At 41.2% G+C, this 23,588-nt stretch overlaps 1 protein-coding gene across 8 annotated transcripts in view; it reads right to left on the bottom strand.

The window, feature by feature from the left end:
- Positions 1-23,588, bottom strand: part of OXR1 (oxidation resistance 1) — a 490,067-nt gene that overhangs the window by 73,532 nt on the left and 392,947 nt on the right. For 6 of the 8 annotated variants that reach the window (XM_090040493.1, XM_090040490.1, XM_090040496.1 and 3 more), the window contains 4 exons: positions 20,718-20,762; positions 18,435-18,587; positions 9,614-9,798; positions 3,716-4,512 (listed from right to left, as the gene is read on the bottom strand). In XM_090040493.1, coding sequence (XP_089896619.1) covers positions 3,716-4,512; positions 9,614-9,798; positions 18,435-18,587; positions 20,718-20,762 — 1,180 coding nt within the window. The remainder of the gene's footprint in view (positions 1-3,715; positions 4,513-9,613; positions 9,799-18,434; positions 18,588-20,717; positions 20,763-23,588) is intronic. The other 2 variants (XM_090040495.1, XM_090040498.1) reach the window with 1 other exon arrangement.

Raw genomic sequence — 23,588 nt, 5'->3', positions numbered from 1 at the left:
CCATGTTATTACCATAAAAATTAAGAATCTTGTGAGAAAGAGCATACGATTAAGCATATTGAATGTTGTATTTTAAAAAACAGCTCAGAAGAAAAATCAGTAGATTATACCTGTTGGCTGTATAAGGCAGGGGTCAGCAGCCTATGGCCCCATGCTCATCTGACCTACAAAGAGGCTGGATCTAGCTCAAGGCAGCACAAAGCAGAAGCGGCACGTAGCTATGCTGAGATTTGTGGTCCATGGAAAGGAGCCGAGTTGCCAACTCTGGCTTGGGGTGACAAAATATAACTGATCTGTGGCATAAGGAAACCTTCCTGAACTTTTGATAACATGTATAGATTAGCAAATCGGCTAAATAGATAAGGAACAACCCCAAATAAACTATCCCCTTAACAGGCTCTACATTTCCAATACCCATAACACCAAGTTCAATCCAAAGAAAACCCTTTCTTTTTTTTCTTTTTTTTGAAGACGGGATTGAATGAGATAAGAGTCCTAAATTTGAAGGGGAAATATGCAAAACATTTTTTAAGGTTCTGATCCTCAATTGTGATAAAAAAAGTACTAAGCAGAGCTCAGGAATGCATAGAGATAATTTTAAGTTGTTTGGGTGTCAATCGTATTTCCATGTAAATTAGAGCCAAAAGCTTCTCTAAATTATTCAGGTTGTCAACAGCAATAGGGGTCATTCAGACAGCCAACCATATAAAACATGAAGACCTCAAAGACCGACTAAAAGCCCAATACACTTATGAGAGATCAAAGCATTATCTCATTTTATACCAAAGAACTGAGACAATGAGCTTAGCAGATATACAATATTTTAGAAGGAGCTGGGAACAGAACCTAAATTTCCTAAAATCCTAGTCCAGTGTTACAGCCAAGAGGTATTTTCATTCCTTCAATTCTGTATATTTAACCTTACCTCATGCAAATCTTTTCCAGAGAGCTCTCGGAGAGATATGAACACATGCCAACTAATACTACAAGGGATAACCAGAAACATAAACATTTAATTCACATTATAAAATAAATAGTGTTTAAAGAAAGACCCAAATTCATCATTGTATCTTACGTTGTTGGGATAATTATGTCTAAAAAACTATGAAGTGCCTATGAAGTGGGCAATTTCCCATTTCACTCATTTACTTACTGAAAAGCTGCACAGGTATTATGACCAATATTTTTACCCACACAGATTATCACTGTTGCTGGTCTCATCAGATATAATACACTGCAAATTTAGAAACTGGGTTGTATATTACGAGATTTTAGTTCTATGGTAAAAACTTGAACGCAACTGAAAATGTGAAGATAACATTTCTTCTTTAATAGTCCTTTTAAATGTACAATTAAACAGAACTAGTCACAGTGAGCCCTACAAGCGATACTTGTTCAGGACTCTTGTGGCCTTGTCTGGTCTCTGAGGGTACTGCCAAACCAGACTAGACTTGGCTTCCAGAATAAGGGGGGAGCCCAGACTTCTAACTGAGGATCCTGGTTTTTCAGTCCTTTGCATTCCCTGGTTCTCTGTGGCTTTGACTTAAGGACTAGCATATACAGTAAAATCTCTTAACTGGCACCCCAGGGTAAGGGGACTGCCAGTTATGTAAACACTAAAAACTCTGGTTATCTGAAATAACCCAGTGGGGGGAGGAGGCGCGTAAGAGGAGGAACGGCTGCATGCAGAGTGGCGGCAGCTACAGGGTGCAGTGCAGAACGGTGGCAGTATGGCAGAGAGGTGCTCAACACAGGGCAGTGCATGCGGAGCAGCTGCAGTACAGCGAAGCAACAGTGTGGAGCAGTGGCAGCGCAAGCTGCCATGTGAGCTTTCCTCTGCCCCAGCCCCATGTCTGCCCAGAGGAGCAGGGAGGGGGAAACCTGGCAGTGGCCACACAGAGCAGTAGCATTGCAGGGTGGTGGGTGGCAGCAGTTGCCACCGCATGTGAGTTTTCCACTGCTCTCTCACCATGTCTGGCCAGCCAGCCAAAAAATTACAGTTAGTAAAGTATTCCGGTTACTTAAATGCCAGATAGCAGAGATTTTACTGTAGATCTACTCCTCAGAGAGGGATGTTACCTCTTGTTGGGTTGTGCTGGGTCTTCCCCACATTTCAAGCAGCAAAGCAGGCAGTTTCTTCAACTGGGTGACATTTATTGGGACAAAGACTACCCAGGCAGAGGTTGTTAGCACCCCCGCAGGACTTTGTAGTCCCTCTGTCCCCAGTCCAGCCTGCACAGTTCTGGGAACCCCCCAAAATATTCAGCTGTTTCTTTTTCAATCTTTCCAGACTCCTGAACCCCACAATCTTCCCCCCCCAGTCTCTCTCTCCAACCTCTTCAAAGCTCCTAAAAACTTACTTCTGACCCCAGACTCCCATGCAAGGAACTGACCATCCTTAGTTCATACTCCCCTCTCTGCAGTTGTGCTCATCTCTCCCCTCCCCTCCCAGCTTCCTGGGGGTGGACCATCTAATTTCATTGATATTTCAAAGCTACTAAGACTCTGTGGATGCTACAGGTCCATCTTGTCCCACAAGTTCCACAACTCTGGCACTTAGGAGGGAATCTATTAAGCCTTCTTTCCATGTGTGCTAGCTTTATAAGTAAACTGAGTTGCACAACATTTTAACATATGAACAATATTAACACAGAAAGATTATATAAACCGCAGTCTGTCACAGAACCTATGCTCACAGTACAGAAATATATTATCTTTTTATAATAGATATAGGTGTCTTGACAGAGAGAAAAAAAAAGTTAACACTGTGGCTAAGGACAGACATTCAAAAAGCTTGAGCCTGAATTGATTCAATCTTTGCAGGGTAGTCTGACCTGGCTAGGTTGAACTGGTGCACAGGCATCTCAGAAATGCAGGCATATGCCTGTAATAGCTCAGGTTAGAAACTAGGGGACACCTGTGCAGTACCTTGTTGGTAAATATCCTTAGAATTGACCTTTAGGAAAAATGAAGATAGGTAGAAAATCAAATATTTGCTTATTTTCTGCCTTCTATCAGGCTCTCCTTTGCTGGGAAAAGCTTTTGTGTTTAACCTCATCCAATTTCAGTACCATAAAGGGATGACACAATAAATAAAATGAAATGCGGAACACTGTATCTTAAATATCTCAACCTTAACATTACATTAAATCACTAATAACTTTTATAATTACATAACCTTTAAATTCCCATTTAACTCAGCCACACTGCATATGTTCAGCATCAAAAAGCAAAGTTCATTCATAGAAGGTCTTTTTGGGACTAGGGTTTAATTGACATAATGAGGAGTGCAGTTTGTTCAGTTCAGGACTTAAGACAATCCAATCATGGCCAATCTGAAACTTTACTAATAATATATGATATTTGAATATTATTGTAAAGACAAAAATCTACGCAGACAAGTAGAAGCAACATAGACAAATCCTAGTCTCTTAATCCTTATACTTTATCCCGCTCAGCAAAACCATATCTTTTGTAAAGAGCAAATTTTTCCAGACTTCAGCAGCAAGATGATGTCTGACTTCCAACCAGGGAGAAATTTCATTATGCAATTACAAGGGTCTCAGTTTTTCCTATGAACAATTTACAGTAATTAGGAAAATGCATTGCAGGTTTACTTTATTTATTTATTTTTAATTACGGAAACACTTTTGTAGTACTGCAGAGGGTATACATAGCATGCAGGTTACCTGAAAATAAACTCTGACTTGCTCACCTTCCATTTGTCCATCTCCTTCAGCCACCACTTTGTGTTTAAATTCGTTTTGTGCATCGTGCTGCATGTTTTCTCTTTGTAGTTTGGTTTGTTGCATAGTATGAGTCTTCCAGAGTTTACGAAGCTCCTCCACTTCTGTCTCTGAATCTCGAGTTCGTTCCCTTACTATCTTTCCCTTCCCAATTGTCTCTCTCTTTTGAGAGTCTGTAATATCTTCACAAGGCAGACATTCTTCCCTTTTCTCACTCTCTCCTTTTGGTGTGGTGATCAGCATGGTATCCTGATCTGTGCAAACCCTTACATCTGTGCTATGTTCTTCACTATGCACTGCTCCTTGCAAAGACTGCCAAAGGACGTTTGCAACATTTTCCCCTACATTGTCCTCTCCTTTCTTTATTTCCTTTTCAGCAGTTTCTGAACTTATAATATGGGTACCAAACCTTCTGTCATTTACAGACAGTTCAATACTGGATTTTAAATCACTAGGAACATGAATTGAGTCTGAAACTATGGTTAAACATTCTGCACTAGTTTGATTTATTGTTTGGACAGATTCTGATGAAGCTCCGGAAGATTTGTCTTGTCGAAACTCATCTGAAGAAACCAGTTCTTCGCGTATTGGAGAGAGTTCTGATTCTGTGAATACATCTTCTGAAAGCGACTCCTCTGTGCTTCTAGGGGCAGTGCTGGCACTATCATTCCCAGTATCTCGAATCCTTGAGTCCATTTCATCTGTATTGCTTCTCGTACTCTTCTTGAAGTGGCAGAGATCCCTGGCAGATAACTGTTCTATCTCTCTGTTAAGCAAACAAAATGAAAGTATAAGTGCTTTTCATGTCTTATTTCATAAATGTAGTAACTAGTAGTTAATGCTGAAAGGAACTAAGGACATTTAAACAAAACGTTAGTACGTAACATATTGCAATTCTTCTTTACATATGATCAGAAGACAAACTGTACGCTGAAGACTTACTAGTATAGGAATATGGGGGAATTCCTTCATAAAGCAATTTAACTCCATTAAATTGCTTTATGAAGGAAACTCTTGGGAAAGGCTCTATTATATTGGCAGAAAAGCTTAGATGGGTAAAAGAACTTTGCTGTTGCAAGCTCCACCTATACTAGGAGGTCTGCTACTTTATAGTAGACCAGACACATAGCAATACATCTCTACCTAACATGTTAACCAGGTTTTGTCTACTGGTGGGACGCAAAGGTCCTCTGGATTGTGGCAGGGAAACCGGAAGTGCCATGACAGAGCTTCCGGTTTCGCTTTTGCATGCTTGGATTGGCAGCTGGGGATGCCCCACCATTCTTTGATTGGCTTTTGGGGGATACCCTCCCTTCCGCCCCGCTCGTCAACCAGCGCGACCAGGATTTTTTTACCTTATGTAGGTGGGACATAAGGTGCAAAAGGTTAAGAACTATTGTGTTAAGTGACTTTTCTCATCTAAGATATAGTTATATCTATATCTATCTGTATAGATAATTATATTATTAATCTAAGACTAAACAGCTTACAAAGTGGACTAATACAGACAATATGACAGAATGAAGTACAGACAAAAAGAGAACACTTATTGGTTCTACTATTTAAAAGAAACAGTCAAATTCTATAGCCACTTAAGTTTATGCCTTCACCTCCTGCCCTCAGCAGCAGCAAAACTATACCTCTTTCTAGAAAGTGTTTTACGTAGACTTCATCCGACACTCAGTATATCTAATTAAATTTATACTGACAGCTTAACTTGGACATCCACAAGATTCAGATCTATTTATTACATCTCCTCTTGAAATCCAAGTTGTTCAATTACTAAAACAGATCAGGATTAATTTTCTCCTTTCCATCTCAGATGGGTTACAGGTTAATTTGTTTCGGTTGTCAGTCATATAGATTACATTCCTTGACTAGTAGTCTTATCGAACCAGTTATTTGATTTTTTAAGTAAATATACCAATAGGAAGTGCCTGAGTAATTCTAAAGCCAATTAAATCTGTATTGCAGTACACATATTCCAACAGAGATCTCTTCTAATTATCAGCATATACTAAGTCTTAACTGAATCAAAAACTGCTCTGCTCTCAGAGCTGCTGCATTAGGGCTCTCTGATCAGTCTTAATGAGGCAAGGAGCTGGTTCAGCTGTAGCCCTTCGCAGTCTGTCTGCCAACCCCTGCTTTCCCCAGAAATAGGGGCACATGGGACAATTCAACCCACATGTCCATTTCTGAAAGAAGCATGGGCATAGGTAGAACTATAGTAAGAGGCAGCTCTTGTCTGCTTTATGCTGCCCAGAGAGTCCTAATGCACATGCCATAGCCCTTCCTGGGCTGGCTGTGCAGTTCGGGCAGAAATGTTATCTGGAGTAGCAGCAACTGGTTGAGAAGCCCTTAGGGTGAGGCAGCACCTACTTCTCAACTGGGGATGCTTGCACAGGAAAGTGCTGGAGGAGTGCCCCAACTCTGAAAAGGCCAAGAACTGGCTTAGACCAGACACATTATTTATGGGCCTGTTAGGGGTTTGGAGACAGTAGTAGTTTGTAAGTTCTAACACACTTTTAAAACACACAGCAATATGGCAGAGACAGACTTTCTGGTGGCCAGTTTTCCCCCCTTTTCATTTTCTTTTTCATTTATTTAAAAGACATTTTTAAATTCTTCATGCACACATACATATATCAAGCTGACATAAAATGCAAGTACCATAAAGCATAAGAGTTTTCTCCAGCAGGAGTAAATATAAACATAAAAGCAATCCTAGGTCAGGTAAAATTTGTAAGGTTTTTAATTCTGAGGTCAGTTATTAGAATATAGTTCTGAAAATAATCTACTTTGAAGTATTTTTTTTTAAATATTTTTTGCAGTGCTTCTTATTTTTACAGGGGAAAAAAATCTATTTTGCAGTAAAAATCGGGTAACCCAGAAAGAGAAATCCTAGAACAATCCTCTGACAACGTATGTCCTCAAACCTCTACAGACATATCACTTTTAAGGCAGTGTTGCTACATATGCCATACCTTGATTCTACTGCCATATGAATATTCAAGGAAAAATCTTAATGGGCCCTGCTTATTCACAATGTCATCCCAGAACATATTCCAGCTCAAAGACTAGTAACCCAAAAGGATTCATCCAATGTCTTAAAATTAAATAGAGAAACAATCTGAATGATCATGCTGTGCTTCTGAGCTCTGGCTGCATGACACAGGGGCTGTTTCTAACCAGGTCCTACATATCAGGAACCAGGTACAGTATAAACAAAAAAAGTTCCTTGGGAAGAGAGAATGCCTTTTTTTTTTCTTTGAAAAGACATCATAAAAGGAAAGTAGCACAAGCCAAACAAGTGGTCATGTTAATTTGAAGTGACTGTATCTGTTCTTGTGATTTTAGTGTAATATTTGACACAGTCTCAGAAAGCTCATTTATAAATTAATTCAAATGAGTTTGGATATTAGTCACGTGAATTCGGTTACAGGACAGAAAAAAAATCAGTATCTAGTAAAGCTATAGCAAAGGTCACTGTTTTATTTCTTTTTATTATAATTTTATCTTCAGTAAACTAGTAAAAGGTTAGGCCGCATGTTAGTGAGAATCATTTTTACATTTAAATTCTGAGATAATGCAAAAGGCTGAAAAAATACTAATATGATTGAGAAAATGGGTAGATAGATGAAATGCAGCATGTTCTGGAAAAAGTCTCTTCTTTCAAGAGAAGGAAAACTTAAAGAAACAAAACAAAAACCCAGCAATGCTGATGGAACTCAGTGATAGAAATTCAAAATATGGTAAAATGAGGCCCCATGCAATTTTGGGTAGCAAATGAAACAACATACAGTCAACCTATTGTGGCCCTAGTGACAAGCACATGAAATGACATCTTAAGTTCTAGACCAGGGCTGCCAACTGCCAGCTTGAGAGTGGTTAACTTGTGGCCCTCAGACCCCTGTGGCCACCTCGCCTGCTACTCCACAGCAGTGAAGGGCCCACGTGTCCGCATGCCACCAGCACAGCCCATTATGGGCCATGCACTGCTGGCACAATCCATGCAGCAGGGAGAAACCTAGGGGAGCCACCCCTGCTGTATGCAGCCAAGGGGCTACACGCCAGCAACACATGTGGCTTCCAAGGTTGGAAAGCCATGTTGTAGGTAATTCTTAAAATAGAAATCTGGAGAGTTGTTATGGCAAGTATTTGGGATCATATTGTTAGATAAAAAACTTGTTAAAAATTCTCTCTGGGGCATTTTTTCAAGTCAGCAAATTGCTTTTTATCCTGACCTACAACACAACATTGGTGAAGAGGCAGCATTAGAACACTTAAAGTTATTTAACCTCCTGTATGTAAATTTTCTTCAGTGAATGCAGAACATAGGGCTTCCTGTGTCACACTCCAGTATGCGCTGGATACTTCAGGATACCATGGTATCCTGCAATATGTTTATACACTTATGTGACTTTGCTTGATAAAGGTAACATGGTTTTACAAAGTTTCAACTTGTTTTTCCATTAAAATAATTAAGTCACATGTATTCCATTTCTGATGAAAGAATATGAACCGGAGAATTTGTGGGATAGTATGAAATGGCAGAAATAAACCTCAGCAGACTGAGAAGAAAGGATTTTTGTTTTCATAGTTTCTAGGGTCGGAAGGGCCTGAGTAGATCATCTAGTCCAACCCCCTGCCATGGCAGGAAAGATTACTGGGGTCAAATGACCCCAGCAAGGTGTTCATCTAACCTCCTCTTAAAGACCCCCAGGGTAGGAGCCAGCACCACTTCTCTTGGAAGTAGGTTCCAGAACCTAGCTGCCTGACCGTGAAGTAGCGCCTCCTGATGTCTAGCTTAAATCTACCCTCTGCCAGCTTGTGACCATTATTCCTGGTCACTCCTGGTAGTGCTTGGGGGAATAGGGACTCCCCCAATGCCTGCTGATCCCCCCTGACTAGTTTGTAACAGGCCACTAGATATCCCCTCAGCCTTCTCTTCTGGAGGCTGAACAGGTTCAGGTCCCGTACCCTCTCCTCATACGGCCTGCCCTGCTGTCCCCTGATCATATGAGTGGTCACCATTTAAAGCAGGGGCATGCAATTATTTCAGGCAGAAGGCCACTTACAGAGTTTTGACAAGCCATCGAGGGCTGCAGGAGAGGCAGCCAGGGGCAGATAAACATTCATTTTCTAAATTTTTAGGGGCCCCGTCGGCCACATTTTGCCTGCCCCTGATTTAAAGACAATTTTTAAAAATGCATATTACATCCTGAACAGTTGGGTGGAAGCTTCCTTACTTAAAGCTTCAAACACCCTTTTAACTAAACTCCCTCTCTCTCAAATAAGCTAAGTTCAGAAAGAACCCACTGCATTTCTCCAGTAAAAGAAGGTAAAGAAAATACAATTTTAACAGAATTTTAAACCTCCTTTAGACACCAATTGCCCAGGTTTGGTTCAGTAGTGAAACAGCAGAAAGGGGTACATTTTCTCTTATTAGAAGTACACTGTGAAAAGTACATTATGAAGATTTCTATCTGAAACTATTTAAGGAAGTCGGACTATTTCAAAAGTTTGCTTGTATTTTTAAGCTTTTTTGTTAAAAAGATAGTTTGTTCAGAGTTGCAACAGCTTTCCTATTTTAAGTAAGAAACAATTATGTTTTAGAAGCTACATTTATAAGTGAAGACCACTGCAATGACGGAGGAGGAGACAGGGATCCTAAAATTCTTTATTAAATATCAAGAGTGAGAAGAAAAAAAAAAAAAAAGAAAGAGAAAGCCTCCAGATTTTTCCAGGTTTCTCCATATAACTCTTGGATACCCCTCTTAAAAAATGTTTGTCCTAATTTACTCTAGTTATCAATGCATTTCCAATAACACTTCTTGCAAAAAGTTTTACCAATGCTAATCTCTTACATGGGTAATGAATCCTTTATTTTGCTGTCCATTATTTCTTTATATAATGCAGCTGACATCACTTCTTCCATTGGACACATTATACCATACTCTTCACAGCCATTCTCTTGGACCAGAGGATCCGTTTTATGGGGATCGAACATAATATTATTTGGTGTCACTAGCAGCACGCCATTCACTGTACCCTAAAATGAGAGGGAGAAAACAAGTGGTGAAGTTTTCCTGCATGTTTGAGGAAAGAAAAGAACTACTTTGATCAGCTTTTTCATGAGAAATAGCTTATTTTCAAGGTTTTATTCAAGCTAATGCAACCTTTGCTACTGCCTACCTAACAGCACTACAGCTTGTGCTCTACAGATGAACTATGGAAGATCCCTATGGAAAAAGATACCTTGCATCTTCAAGTAGATGTGTATCACCATTGCCACTTTTCACGGAGAACTCAAATCTGTCCTCCTACTGCACTGCAAACTAATGGGGCTAAACCTTATAGTGTTTGGGGAATGGGAAAATAATCCAGGTGATTGTAAGAACCCTAGCAATCCTGAACAGAATCTTCAGACAGCATTTCAAAGATCTGCCACTCTACTCTTCTCTTTTTAAACTCTTCCATTCGGAGACAAGCCATAGAGTAGTAATAAATATCAACCATTTCCCTGCTTCCCTTTTAAAATGAGACTAGCAAACTGTCTGTCAAGAATGACAGAGGAGAGGGGGGCAACAGAAAGGGACAGAGCCCTATGTCCACGCCCCCCCATCTAAGTCCACTCTCCCCTTTCCCCCCCACTCTGTTTTCGGGTCTGGCCCTGCTCCCTCCCTCCCCCACCACGTTGGGTCTGAGCCTGCTCCTCCCCATCTCCCCTGAATTGGTTCAGCTCTTCTCCCCCACCCTACACCAACTTGCTCATAGATTCTAGGGTCAGAAGGGACCTCAGTGGGCCATCTAGTCTGACCTCCTGTGTCTGGCTTCTTCCTTCCCCTGTCGGGTTTGCTCCTCCTCTCCACCACCCCAATCCTCCCCTCCCCACCGGTGGGTGGGTGGGTGTGTGTGTGTGTGTGTGTGTGTGTGTGTGTAAAAAAAAATCATGGCATGTCTGAAGTAAATCTAATCTCAACTAGTCACAGAACCTGTCACACAAATCAATATCGTAAAAGGTGCCATTTACGTAACTTACACTTTAAAAAATGTTTAACAAACACCGTATTTTCATCCTCATTGACTGAAATTCACTTAAAATACTATGCCAATATCCCTTTGGTTCAATCTATAGAAGAGATATTTTGGCTTTTTACATTTTTAAATTGCATTGAAGCTAAATAATCTAAAGCTATTTATACACATGCTCTGGGGCAGGGAACAACAGACATGAGCACCCAGAGTGTCTTATGATTAGTGCCAGCACCCGGAATGTCATAATTAAAGCGCCAGCACCTGGAGCTTCTCATGATGAGTTTTCCCACATTGAAAAATGGTTAAACAAGCTTTAATTAAAGTGCCCCACCACCATTTTTCAGTGTGGGGATGTTAATACATGAGATGCTGGAGTCCGCTGGAGCACAGTGATTACCACGCTATAGCAGACTAATTTAATCGAGTCTGCTCTGACATGCTGTAATGGAAGTAACCTTGCTACATGTAGATAGATGCCCATTGGTATTAGTCACAAATACAATTTTGAATAATAGCGACTGGATGCTAATTAGTTGATCGATTCTAAGGCTTTTGCTAAGACTGAGGTTAATAAGCATACTTTTAATAGAATGTAACATGCCGACTCTTTTAAAAAGGAATTGGAAATACAGAGATGAAAGCCATCAAAAAGTGTCCTATTTATTAATGGATAATTGGTTACATAAGTAGAAGTGCCAGGAAAACCGAGGGTCTATGGAACGTCACTTGAACTGGGAAAAATGTCCTTAAAGTAGGATTAAAACTGGCTTATGTTTATTTAAAATCTGTTAAAAAAAGACACTTCCTACTATTGAAACCATTTGTATAGATTTCCCATGGGCATTTCAGAAATAGATTAGTTCTACATCCTAGAATTACAATGGGGAAACTCAGGAAGTGGAGCAGTGCCTTTGAAAAGTATATATCAACAATACTAAGGGACTATACTTCAAGCTGTCAATGTCCTTTTATTAGCTCATGGGCAAAATGTGTGTTCAGAAACTATAACATTTTACTACAGAAATGGGTAGAACATAAATTATACAATATAAAAAAACTTAGGGCACTAGTTCTAATACCACTGCTCTCCTTGAGAGCTTCAATGGTCTTAGGGTAAGAGTTTAATTTGTCTAGAAAGTAGTACTCTGACTGCTACATCAGAAGTCTCCATACAGAATTTTGCAGACAGACCTCCATTCAGAATTATATACATATAATAAAATATGAAAAGTATAGCATTAAAACATACCATATACATTTGGCATTAAAACAAAAAGTAATGCTAATTTTAGTTTATGCATGATCAACAGCAGAAAGGACACCAAGTGAAACTGTATTGATAATAATTGGAAATGTGAGCTGGAAGAAGTTCTACTAAGCACTACAGTCTACCCAGATCTGAATTTTTGCTAGTAATGTAAAGTAAAAAGGTAGAAGGGAGGAAGAAATGAGGAAGGACACAACATACAGAAGGAACAAGCCTATTTAATAAAGTATAAGGCATTTTCACAGCTCACACCAACATATTTTAGTTAAAAAGTCATTACCTGCAAAGCCTTGTCTTAACATAAAGACCTCTACCAAGAAACAGCGTCCACCAAACAACAATATTCCCAAGGATGTATGTGGGTACACCTACTACTTTGAAACTAAAATGTGACCAATTTAAAAAGTTACATCTCCTTGTAATGAAAAAAATGCCTTCAGTATAAAACCATAACCACTTTCGGAATATATAAATGCCACAAAAGTCCATTATGTATAACATGCCAGGAAACTGAAGCCAAACTACAGATTAAGGAGACGGGGCCTATTCATTATTACAAGGTTGTAATGTTCCAACTGGTATACACAAATTTTAAATTTAGGCCAGAGTGTTACTACAGACTACTCAATTTGTCTAAGACAATAAAAACCCTCTTAGAACTTCTACATAGGAGTAATTACCCGAATGGCAGCTGAATGCAATAGTAAGACAGAGCCCTCCCTAAAACAGAATCCTTAAAACACCCAGTGATGTTCCTTTCTGGCTTCAAATAGCAAAAAGCTGCAAATATGTAAGATTTTTCATTGCAAAAAGACTAAATGGGTAAGATTATAGAGCACCGCTGAAAACAAATTGTGAAATGAATTGAGGGGGATTTAAGAAGAAGAGAGAAACTAAAATTCAAGTCCATCTAGCACACTTTAGGGATGTCACTGTAATTTAAAGTCCTTCACCAACATGCCCCATTTGATCATCTTCAGAGTAATTAATACGGCTAGGAACAGTGAGACTACCTGACTTCTCGAGCATAAAGATCTTGGTGGCTGACACTGGATTATCACAGAATTATTGGTGAAATCACAGCAAAAAAATCTCTCCCCCAGGACTGGGTCTCATCGCTGCTTGTCCTTTCTGTATGTTGCTTTTTTTTTTTTTTTTTTTTACTATACCAAGGACAAGTAGAGTTCAAGCAATTTATGTGCTCATACTTTTAAAAAAGCAATTTCTTTAGAGATTAGTTGTCATCTTAACTGTTACTGCCTATACCGTCAAATTGCAAAATGCCTACTTTTACTTAAAAAGGAAGAGACATGACATGCCTTCAGTTATAGTCACAGGCACTTAAAAAAAAAAAAAAAAAAAAAAGGTCTTCAACATTTGGGTACAAGAAAGTCACTCTGCTGTTTCTGTCTAACAGTGAAAACAAACAAAAATACAAACTCTAAGTTTACTTGCAGAATCCCAGAATCATAGGATAAAAATGCACTGCAATGATCATTTAGTCCAGGGGTGGCCAACCCATGCTACACATTCCCTAAGTGGCACAGGTAGCCTGTGTGTGGCATGTGGTGGAACAGGGAGGGAGCAAGGAATACAGTGGCATGGAGCAGAAATCAGTGGCAGATGAGGCAGAGGAAGGGGGCTAAAGTGGCACTTGCAGGAAGGCACAGCACTTATCTTGTGGCACACCTGCTCAAAAGCTTAGCCCCCAGTGATGTAGTTCAATCACCTGCAAGCATAATAACATCAAAGTCATGGCAGGCAAGAGACTGGAGGTGAGGTGGGGGGCCAGGAAAGAGCTGGCAGGCAGGTTGGGCTGGTAGACCCCCTCCAAAGGTGCCACATTATGAAAACAAATTTGCTGGTGAAGATGAAATTTAACTTGAATGAAGTTTAAGCAGTCATGGATATCTCAATGGATGATAGTTCTTCATATGACACTGTCCTTATTCAGTTGAGACAAAATTTCTAATTCACACCAGAAAGGTTGCCCTATGATACTCAGATTTTCTCCATAGTTTTAAGGGTGCATGCATGTAAACAGCTAATACAAGCTACAACTTTTTCTGAAGCAGCTTTTACAGAACATAAACAAAATTCAGGGAATGCATGTGCTGTGCAAGGTGTCCACGGTAATAAGTTCCCAGTTACAGTTCTGTTTGGTCCGTCTACTTGAGCCACACAGGGCTCCTACACGTGCTCAGAACTTGCTTGGACAAGCTGGAAATCTAGCGCAACAGAGCAGACTTGATTAACTGAGCCTGCTGGAGCATGGAAATTGACATGCTCCATCGGCCTCGCACGTCACGTGTATCAGTGTTGTTGCGTGTCTCCGCGCTGACAAAATGGTGGTGGAGCACTTTGAAATAAACACACATAAAAAGAGCTTTAGTTCAAACCGCCCCGCTAAAACTAAATTTGTGCAGCACAAGAACGCATGGCAATGCTGATACATGTGATGCACAGGCACTTTTAATTAGCAGGTCTGGCTAATTAAACCATCCAGCACTGCATGCAGAAGCGTGTGTAAAAATGCCCATAGTTACTGCAACAGACTACCTGGAAATGCTTTAGCTGTTAAGCAGAGCCACAGTCTTATAGCTTGCCCACATTAATATAGACAAGAAAATTAACTCACATGAGGCTAAAGAGATGAATTCAAAATGGATTAAAAGCTCATGAAACTTCTGTGTGGACACTCTCAGAATTAAGTGTGTCCATACAGAGAAATAATGCTATTTAATTAATCCACTTTAAAATTCACAGCTTCAGTTGTGGTGGGTTAATCTCCCCATGTATCCTCATAAAGACAATTCCTTAGAGCACATGCACATTTGATTCTCTTTGGCTCTAGTATTGATAAGCTGACCTTGGGTACTGGAATATCCCCCTACCAAGATTAACATATGGCACGCAACAGCTGAAATAAATCCCAAACAATCAAGATCAGTTTGAAGAGGCTTAGCTGAAGTCTCAGGTGTACATAAACAACACCTTTTAAGACAAGTCCAACACTCATGCAGACTGAAGATTATTTCAAATACGTATTCTTTAAATAGTAAGCAACATCAGTCACAGCAGAACCCCCTCCTTCAATCTTAAACACAGGATAGAGAACTGTCTTGAGGCACCTTCTGTTAATCTTTTGCCATGGAAAAATGTTCCCTTTTATCTTCTTCTTTGCTTTATTACCTAGGCAATTTTTGATCCAAGACAACACTTTGCTCCTCATTCCTCAACTGTTTACCACAGCCTTTTTGAATATGAACAAAATGTTAGCTTATTCTTCTTTATCCACTCATCTGACAAAAGTATTCCAAATTAGTTAAAATATAAAACTATAGTACACAAGTGACACAGCAACCAACTAGCAAGAGACAGGGTCAAGAACTTGTCCTCCTTTCCAATTATGGATACAAAAGATCAATTTTAGTAGACCTGTATGCCAATGTGAAAATTTCACAACTGATTTAAGAAAAAACAAGAACTGCAGAACTTTACAGAAGGCTAAAAATGTTATTTCACTCTATGCTTATGCAGTACTATGACAGCAAGATCTTATATCCTGTGTGATCCTTAGAAAAATGCAGGATAGACTATTTGGCATTCATTCCTGTCTAGCAAATGTAACATTAGTTTTACCTGAACTTATAATAATAAAGAATTTTAATTTGTTTTACACCTTCCAAGATGTCTCAAGATGCTAGCCAAACTTTCATCAGTGTGCAAGTGAGGGCAGAGCTCCCAACGACATTCATTGAAAACTTAAGCTCCTAAATTCCTAAGCCTTTATGGGAAGTCACAACACAAGAGATTTTTTTCCTTATCAAGCAGAAATACAGCATATAGCATTTGATATGAGCTCTGGCTCACAAATGACTATCTCCAGAAAAATCTATAGAAGTGCAGATGTGCATGCAAATGTGCCAGCTCTGTGCAGCATGTACAGCCACTCCAGTCCTGTGTACCATATGTAGCATACAACAGCTCCAGGGCCTGCCATGTACATGGCCCCCGGGACCAGCACCGGGCACATGCTCCTTGAAGCAGTTCTGTACAGTGTAAAGCGAGTCCAAGGTGTAGGCTGTACCCCAAACTGATCCCCTGTGCTCTCTGCAGGCTGGACCCAGTGCTGCAGTCGCTCCACAAGGGTCAGTCCCAGTCCAGCCTGCAGGCCGGCTCCAGGACGGAGTTTGATATCCCTCCCCTACGCCACTATTCACTAACTTCCAACCTGCAGTTCTCATCTTTCTTCATTTGAGTCTATGGAAGTTACACAGTCTTTCTTTGAAAAAACATAAGGCATACTAACCAGAGCTCACAGAACTCAGTCAAATCTAGGAATGGAAGACAGGGCACAAAGTAAACTCACAAACATGTGACAGAACAGTATTAACAATGAACTTGTGGTTTTGTATTATGAGGATTAAATTTACCTTACAAATTTTTCTAGGGACACATGTCAGTCAAGAACAGGATCTGACTGACCAAAAGAAACCCCTTAGCAGAGATTAAAGCTATACTGGCAAGACTCCACTTTTGCTCATGCAGATTATTTTGCTAAAAGTGAGCTGGAAAAAGCCATATTGGAAAGGCATGTTTTTACCAATAAAGGAGAAGCCCATTCTAGAAATGCTCTCCTGATGTAGTTATACAGGTATAGCTATGCCAGCAAGCTCAACCAAATGGCAGCTCATTTCAAGGTAAAGCATCTTGCCCTCAAAGCAGAGAAGGAGAGCAGAGGAAGAAGAAGAATCCCAGCCTGTAGCCTACTCTCCCCTGAGGAAAGACCAGCAATTTCTGTAGGCAGATCTGTGGCTCAAGAACTGGACTCATAAGTCACCTCAGGACCCATCCATGAGCTATGGTAGAGACCATCCTCGAAACGAGGGATTGCCGACAAGACTCTCACAGTTATGCCAGCAAACTCCCGTCCAACTCAGTTCCTGAAGAAATAGTTTATTTTCTTTTAACCAACAAACTTTCTATTGTAACTAAAAGTGATTCCTCTAAATTAAAATAGTTTCTAAAGCAGAGCAAGTTACATTAGCAAAAGAATTCTACCAGAATTACTGTATTATACTAGGGTTTCTGACAGCAACAGAAATCCTAGTCAGATCCCCTCCCCAGACACTTCTAATCAACACAGAAGTATCACTGAAATATTTAAATGAAGACCTTGCTTCATGCTGAAGGAGCACAGTCAGAGAATTAACAGTACTTTCAATTCCAGCTGAATAAGTTGCCTAAAATAAGCAGCTCTGTGATTTCTCATGAGTCATTGCTGAGCTTCCTAGACCCAGAGGTCAGCAGCCTATTGCCTTGTGGGCCAGTTTTAGCCTGCAAAGGGATTTTACCTGGCCCATGGCACCCAGACAATGGCAGCAGTAATTGGCTGCAAGGGGACCTGGCAGTACAAAAATCCATGGCACAGGGAATGATGCAGCGGGGGGGGGGGGGAAATCAGCTGCATTCAGGGTGTATCAATGATGCCCGGATCACAGGCAACATCCTGCCTTAGACCAAGCTCTGTTAATTTGTCCTATGGCTCCTCAAAGGTTGACAAGCCCCGTCTTAGACTTAATCATTCTTGAGTCACAGAATTCCCTTTCTGTGAAAAAAAACAAACCTTTCTGTCCTGTCAGTAGGCACTAGAGGTGTCTGTACACCCAGGGAGGAGAGAGATGGGGGAAGCATTTTAATCAGAGCGGCTCTTGGGAGCCACTCTAATTAAAGCACCTGCAGTGTCTCATGTATTCAGTGTCCTGTGTTTCAAAATGGTGAGAGGAGCAGTTTAAAGCTTGTTAAACAAGCTTTAGTTAAAGCACCACCACTGCCATTTTGAAAAGCGGGGATGCTGAATACACAAGACATTGCAGCACATTGAAGCATCCGGATTTGAAAATACCAGCAGACTCTATTAACTGAGTGCGTTCTGATACGTTCCAATCAGAACGCATTGGAGGATGTGTTAAAATGCTGTAGGAGGGGAGCCCTTTGGTTCTGGCTTCAGCAAAGCAGCCTGGCTCCTCCATGTGGCAGGCTGTTCCTCTCTTGCTACTTTTCTGGAAACTTTTTAAAGCCCCTAGTAGGACACCTTTTCTATTCAAGTGCCCTGCAGCACTTGATTCTCTCACATGACTGACTGTTCCCTCTAAAAGGGACAGACCACCCTGCTACAGGCAGTTTGTCACAATAAGTGACAAATCAACTAATATGGCAAAAAAGTAAAGTATAGGAATCTAGGGAGTATACGTTTTTCTTAAATATTTTAGCCAACAAGATTAACTACATCAGTCTACCAGGACAAAACTTACCTTGGATTCTGTTTTACATAGTAGAACTTAACACACAAATTGCTCAATAGTCAGAGGCTTAAGTACCTTGCCATTAGTGATGTATTTACAATTAATTTTGAGAAATTTTTCAGTAAATGCTTCTTCTTCTTCCGAGGTGGATGATACCACTCTTGCAGGACGAACAGATGCAAAAACTGGTGAAGCAACTGCCTCTTTCCGCTGCAGCCGATCTGGATCCTACAAGAACCCAAAAATGTATTTGCCAGGTGCAAAAAAAAATATGAGTGCATGCAGTTGTATATACACAGTTCTAATCTTTCTAATTTCCTATTTGAATGCTGAGCAGTTGAAACTGTGGCTCCGTATACCTTAAATATTGAAGGACAGCCAGACACTCAGCTGATGGAAATCATAGCTCCAGTGAATCAAAGCTTGACTACAATGAAGCTCTCACATGCAAGGATTCTGTCCCATAATGATTAGGTAAAGGCAAACGGACAATATGGATATTTATAAACAAGATGCACAAAAACAAATTGAAGTATTACATCATGCAAGAAGGAAACAGCCTGCAGGACTGTCTTCCATAACATCAAGAGCAGGTTTTAGTTGCCCTCAGTGACTCTTCTGCAAACTCAGTGAAGAAAGTGGAAGCTCACAGATGCAAATCAGACTTTCTATAAAGCCAGAGATGGAATAAAAAACCTGGATTGAGGCTGCAGTACTACCAGTTAGGAATGAAAGGCACATTGTACATCTGATGCAAAAACCACTGCCAAACATGAACAGAACCTGACAATTATCATTCTTTTAAAACTAGAAAGGAGGAGTGAAGACTCTGCTCCAAGGCCTAATTTACTTCTAAAAGCAAGAAAAAAACCCTCCACACATGATTAGAAAACCTTCAATGTTCACAATCATCTCCTTATAAAAATAAATGCTATTCATAATAACATTAAATAGCCCAGGTTTGGGTTTTTTTGTGCTTTGAGACTTCCATCATTCCTTTCAATCTTTAATTTTCCAGGTCTGTTCACCATTAAAATTAATACTAGTAATTTGCTCTACAATCCAAGGGGTATTAACCAAGTATTCTGTCATCAATCCATTTGGCCCATAGCCTTACTTCAGGGCTTTCTGACATTTCAGAAATTTAATAAAATAGGTCATCCCTTATTTATTCACATACCATGCTTACCTTTCCCCCTTAAAATTAGTGATTGAAAGTTGGGGGGGGTGCATCTTAAATGAGAGAAGAGATTCTGACTGATTTTTTTATTCTGCGTGCCCAAGAGAAGATGCTGGTCTTATTTGGCAAGGGTGGGATGGTATGCAAATAAACAAAGCATTTTAGCAAATTTCTAAGTAAAGGAAAGCTCTTAGGCAGCAGGTTTCCCAGGGCTTAAATCCTTTCTCTTTCTTCTTCCGAAAATGTTACATAGGCTTGTGACAGTACATAAGCACATAAACAGGCACTATTTTGACCAGACTTTGTACTTCACTAAGAAGCAAGACATTACACTATTTAAAAATATTTACTGATATTTCTAAGTGATGTTTTCCATGAGGTAAGCCATGCCTATATTTAATTAGTAACACTGGTCAGATAGGACACTATAGGAATTGAAAAAGGGAGAGAAACTGCAGAAATGTTGGTAGTAGATTTCTGTACTAATTCCAGTTACTGATATTTCTGTTTCCTGGGGATTAGTTTAAAACTGATGCTTAATCAAGTGCATTTGAAATCTACCAGCATAGTAGCTTTCCCATTTGGTTTTAAGCAGATAATGATACCCGGAAGCCCAAGATATTTATAACTGAATTTAAACACCAATCCAAGCTGCAGTTTGAGTTTTCTGATGTGACAAAGCTTATCGGAACTTCTCCTACAATGAGTTATCAGACTTGTTGATCAAAACCCCACATACTTTGCATCTCTTTACACTCTGCCCTGGTTCTCATTGTCCAGTCCCACAGCGGATCTTCAAAATTGTGCTGGCATTCCAAGATTGGCCTTTAAGCTTGTTAACCCAAGTGTCACAAGATCCTTTTAAAAGGGGGCCAGGCAATATTAGCATTGGTAGGTGGACAGGCACCTACACAGGATTCACAAGATAAACCCAGAGATTTCGAATAGGAATCCACAGTGTCAAAAATTTGCTGACCTGCTGTGGGCTTTCTGAGTTCTTTGCAACAGAAGAATTGTTTTATTTTATTTCAGTAATCAAAAAAAAGTTTGAAAGTCAAGAGTAGGTATTTTCTGAGTGGTGCCTTAAGTCTAAGAAAAGGGTGCCTTAAATCTAAAAAGGTTGACAACCACTGCTCTAGGCTCACGGCTAGCATGCGCTACATAGAAGTCATACTTACATTGCTGGAAGTTACCATGGCTTCTTGCAAAGCGGACGGTCTTTGCTATAAACAAAGCGGATTTATTTACTGTAATGTTTAAGAATCATCCTGCGAGGCACATGGCAATCCTTTATTTCCCTTTTGAAATGTTTCTTAAATTTGAAAATAAACTTTCTGAAGAAAATATATACGTTTAATTCATTCATGTATTCTTTGATAATCCCAACTTTAAACCACACGATCCACTTAATATAGAGATATACCCAGTTGCCACCAAACCCTGCAGATTACTATTTTACTCCCATGTTTGGAATGTGAGCAAAATAACTCCTGAAAAATAGAACAGGATAACAGGGTTTTCCTTTTTACCATATCCAGAATATATACTACATTCACAGACTGACAGGTCTATTTCCAACATTTTGATTTCCCTTTCACTTGAGCAATTTCTCCGTGTGCCTGCTATATCCATACTTATATTCTAATAGTTATTCCTAGAAGGAATGAAGAAAGAGATAGGAACATTTTTCTGTACACTTGTTCCTTCATTTTACAGTAAAGGCAGAAAATTCAGTTTCAGGTCAGAACTTTGTTTATAACATTATCAGCATGGCAGTAACTGACTGTAGAAATACAAAAATAAAGCTGGGGAGGAGAGAAGGAGGGCAGAGAATTTGTTATGTGGGAAGATGATGTTGGAAAGTCCAGCAGAGGACAATGAAAATGGTTAAGGGAAGGGGACATGTGATTTCTGAGGAGAGGCTGAGGCTGTGTTTATTTAGTCTGCAGAAGAAAAGGCTTGGTGGGATTTGATATCAGCCTTCAGCTACCTGAAGGGTGGTTGCAAAGAGGATGAAGCCAGACTGTTCTGAGTGCTGACAGATGACAGAACAAGGAGCAATGGTCTCAAGTTGCAGCGAGGGAGGTTTAGCTTGGATATTAGAAAAACTCTCTCACTAGGGCTAGAGACAGACATTACATGTAAATCAGTTTAAGTGATCAGAAACTGATTTAAACCTGTAACACAACAGATGCTCAGTGCACATAAACCAGTTTCAGATGGCTGAAACTGGTTTGAGATAAACCTGGTTGAATGTAGTATCAGACTTAACTGATTTGACTCAGAGCGGTTTATGCAATGTCTGTCCCAGCCACCTCACTGGTTTAAAACAAAACCAGACTTGCCCAGCTCTCTGGGTTGGGCAGGGCTCTCTGTTCCTCAGCAGGGTTGGTCCCTCTCCTCTGCTCCCTGGCTGCAGCTCCTCTTCCTCCCCCTCACCACTCCCTGCTAAACAGGAATTCTCCCCCCTGCTTTGCCTTGCTGAGGGTGTATTAGCTAGCACAGGGGTTTTCAACCTTTTTTAACAAGCATACTCCTTCAGTCTCAGAGTTTCAGCTGATGTACCCCCTTATAGTTTTTTCTTGTTTTTAATGGCACTGGGGCCAGATTGAGATCCCTGTGGTAAGGGATGGAATGGGGCTGGGGCAGGTGCTGCACAGGTAGAGGGAAAAAAAAATTAGTGGCGGGTGGGGGGAGGGAGGTGAGCGTGCACTTGGGACAACTGGAGCCCAGTGGCTCATCCATGGGTGTGGGGGGGCGGGGCATGTACTCCCCTCCCGTCACCGGTTCCTCCGCGGTACATACAGTGGCAGCAGCCACCTGCCCACGCCCCCGGACAACACGCTGGGCTCCAATTGTCCCATGACTCGGACCGCCTGTGTCCACATTTACTGTGAATGGGGCCCTGGCTGGGCCGGGTCATGGAACAATCCCCACAGTGCAGGAGGCAGGGGTCTCCCCTGCCCAATTCCCTCTTCCCTGGGGCAATCTCCTCCCCCCCAACAAGCCCAGTCACAAGCCCAGGCTGGGTGGTGGCAGCGCTGGGAGGGGCTACAGCAAGTCTGTAGCCCCCCCAAATCTCTTCCAGTCCAGCTCAGCCCAACACCCCTGCCAAGAACAGCCTGGCGCTGCCCCAACCCCAGCAGCCCACAGCCTCCCCTGACCCACGTATTGATCTGGGGGCAAGCACCCACCATGCCCTCCTGTGGGTATGCACAGCAGCGAAGCTGGGAGGGATTGAAAATGGGGGACAGTGGGGTTCGCACATGGAGGCCACAGCCACTGCCCCACTTGGCCGCACGCTGTGCTACTTTGCCATGGCGAATCACAGCTCTGTGGGCTGCTGACTGGCTTTACGCCTGGCCAATTGCATGTACAACCTACCACACCCCTGCTCTGCTGCAGGAGTAGCAGCCTACCTATAGAGTGAGCTGGGGTGGGGAGTGGGAAGATGACACGGTGTGCTGTGTGAGGCCAGCGGCAGCTGGTGCATCCTTCCTCCATGTAAGAGGTGAATGCACTGGGGTAGATGTCACCGCCACGCCCCAGGGCGCACACTGTTCTCACTCACCTGCACGTACCCCTTACAACCTTTCTAAGTACCCCTGGAGGTATGCATACCCCTGGTTGACAACCCCTGAGCTAGCAGACCACATGTTGGCTATGGGTCCCTGTTGAATCTTCAGGTAAAATAAACAGACTGAATCAACAAGTAGCTGGTAATGTCCCTGTTATTTTCTTAATTGGGTGATAAACACTGTTATTAATTCCCTGCTGGGCTAATCAGAGCTCCTACCCAGTCTGGCCACACCCCACTCAGCTCCATGCTGTGGAAGGAAGGAAGGGCTGCTCTAGTGCCCCCCCGGGTTCTAGTCAGAGCTACTGCAGGCATTTGCCTGCACTTCTGAGATGTTTGCCTGGTTACAAAACTGATTTTGCCTAGCCAGGTTAGACTAACCTGCAAGTACTGAATCAATTCAGGCTCAGGCTTTTTAAATGCATGTGCCTAGGCTCGGGGGGTGATGAAGCACCGGAACAGGTTACCTAGA

This window comes from Crocodylus siamensis, chromosome 3 (assembly GCF_052110815.1).
Source record: "Crocodylus siamensis isolate JL-2025a chromosome 3, ASM5211081v1, whole genome shotgun sequence".
NCBI lineage: Eukaryota > Metazoa > Chordata > Crocodylia > Crocodylidae > Crocodylus > Crocodylus siamensis.
Note: the sequence above shows the minus strand (reverse complement) of the source record. Positions and strands in the feature narration are given on the sequence as shown.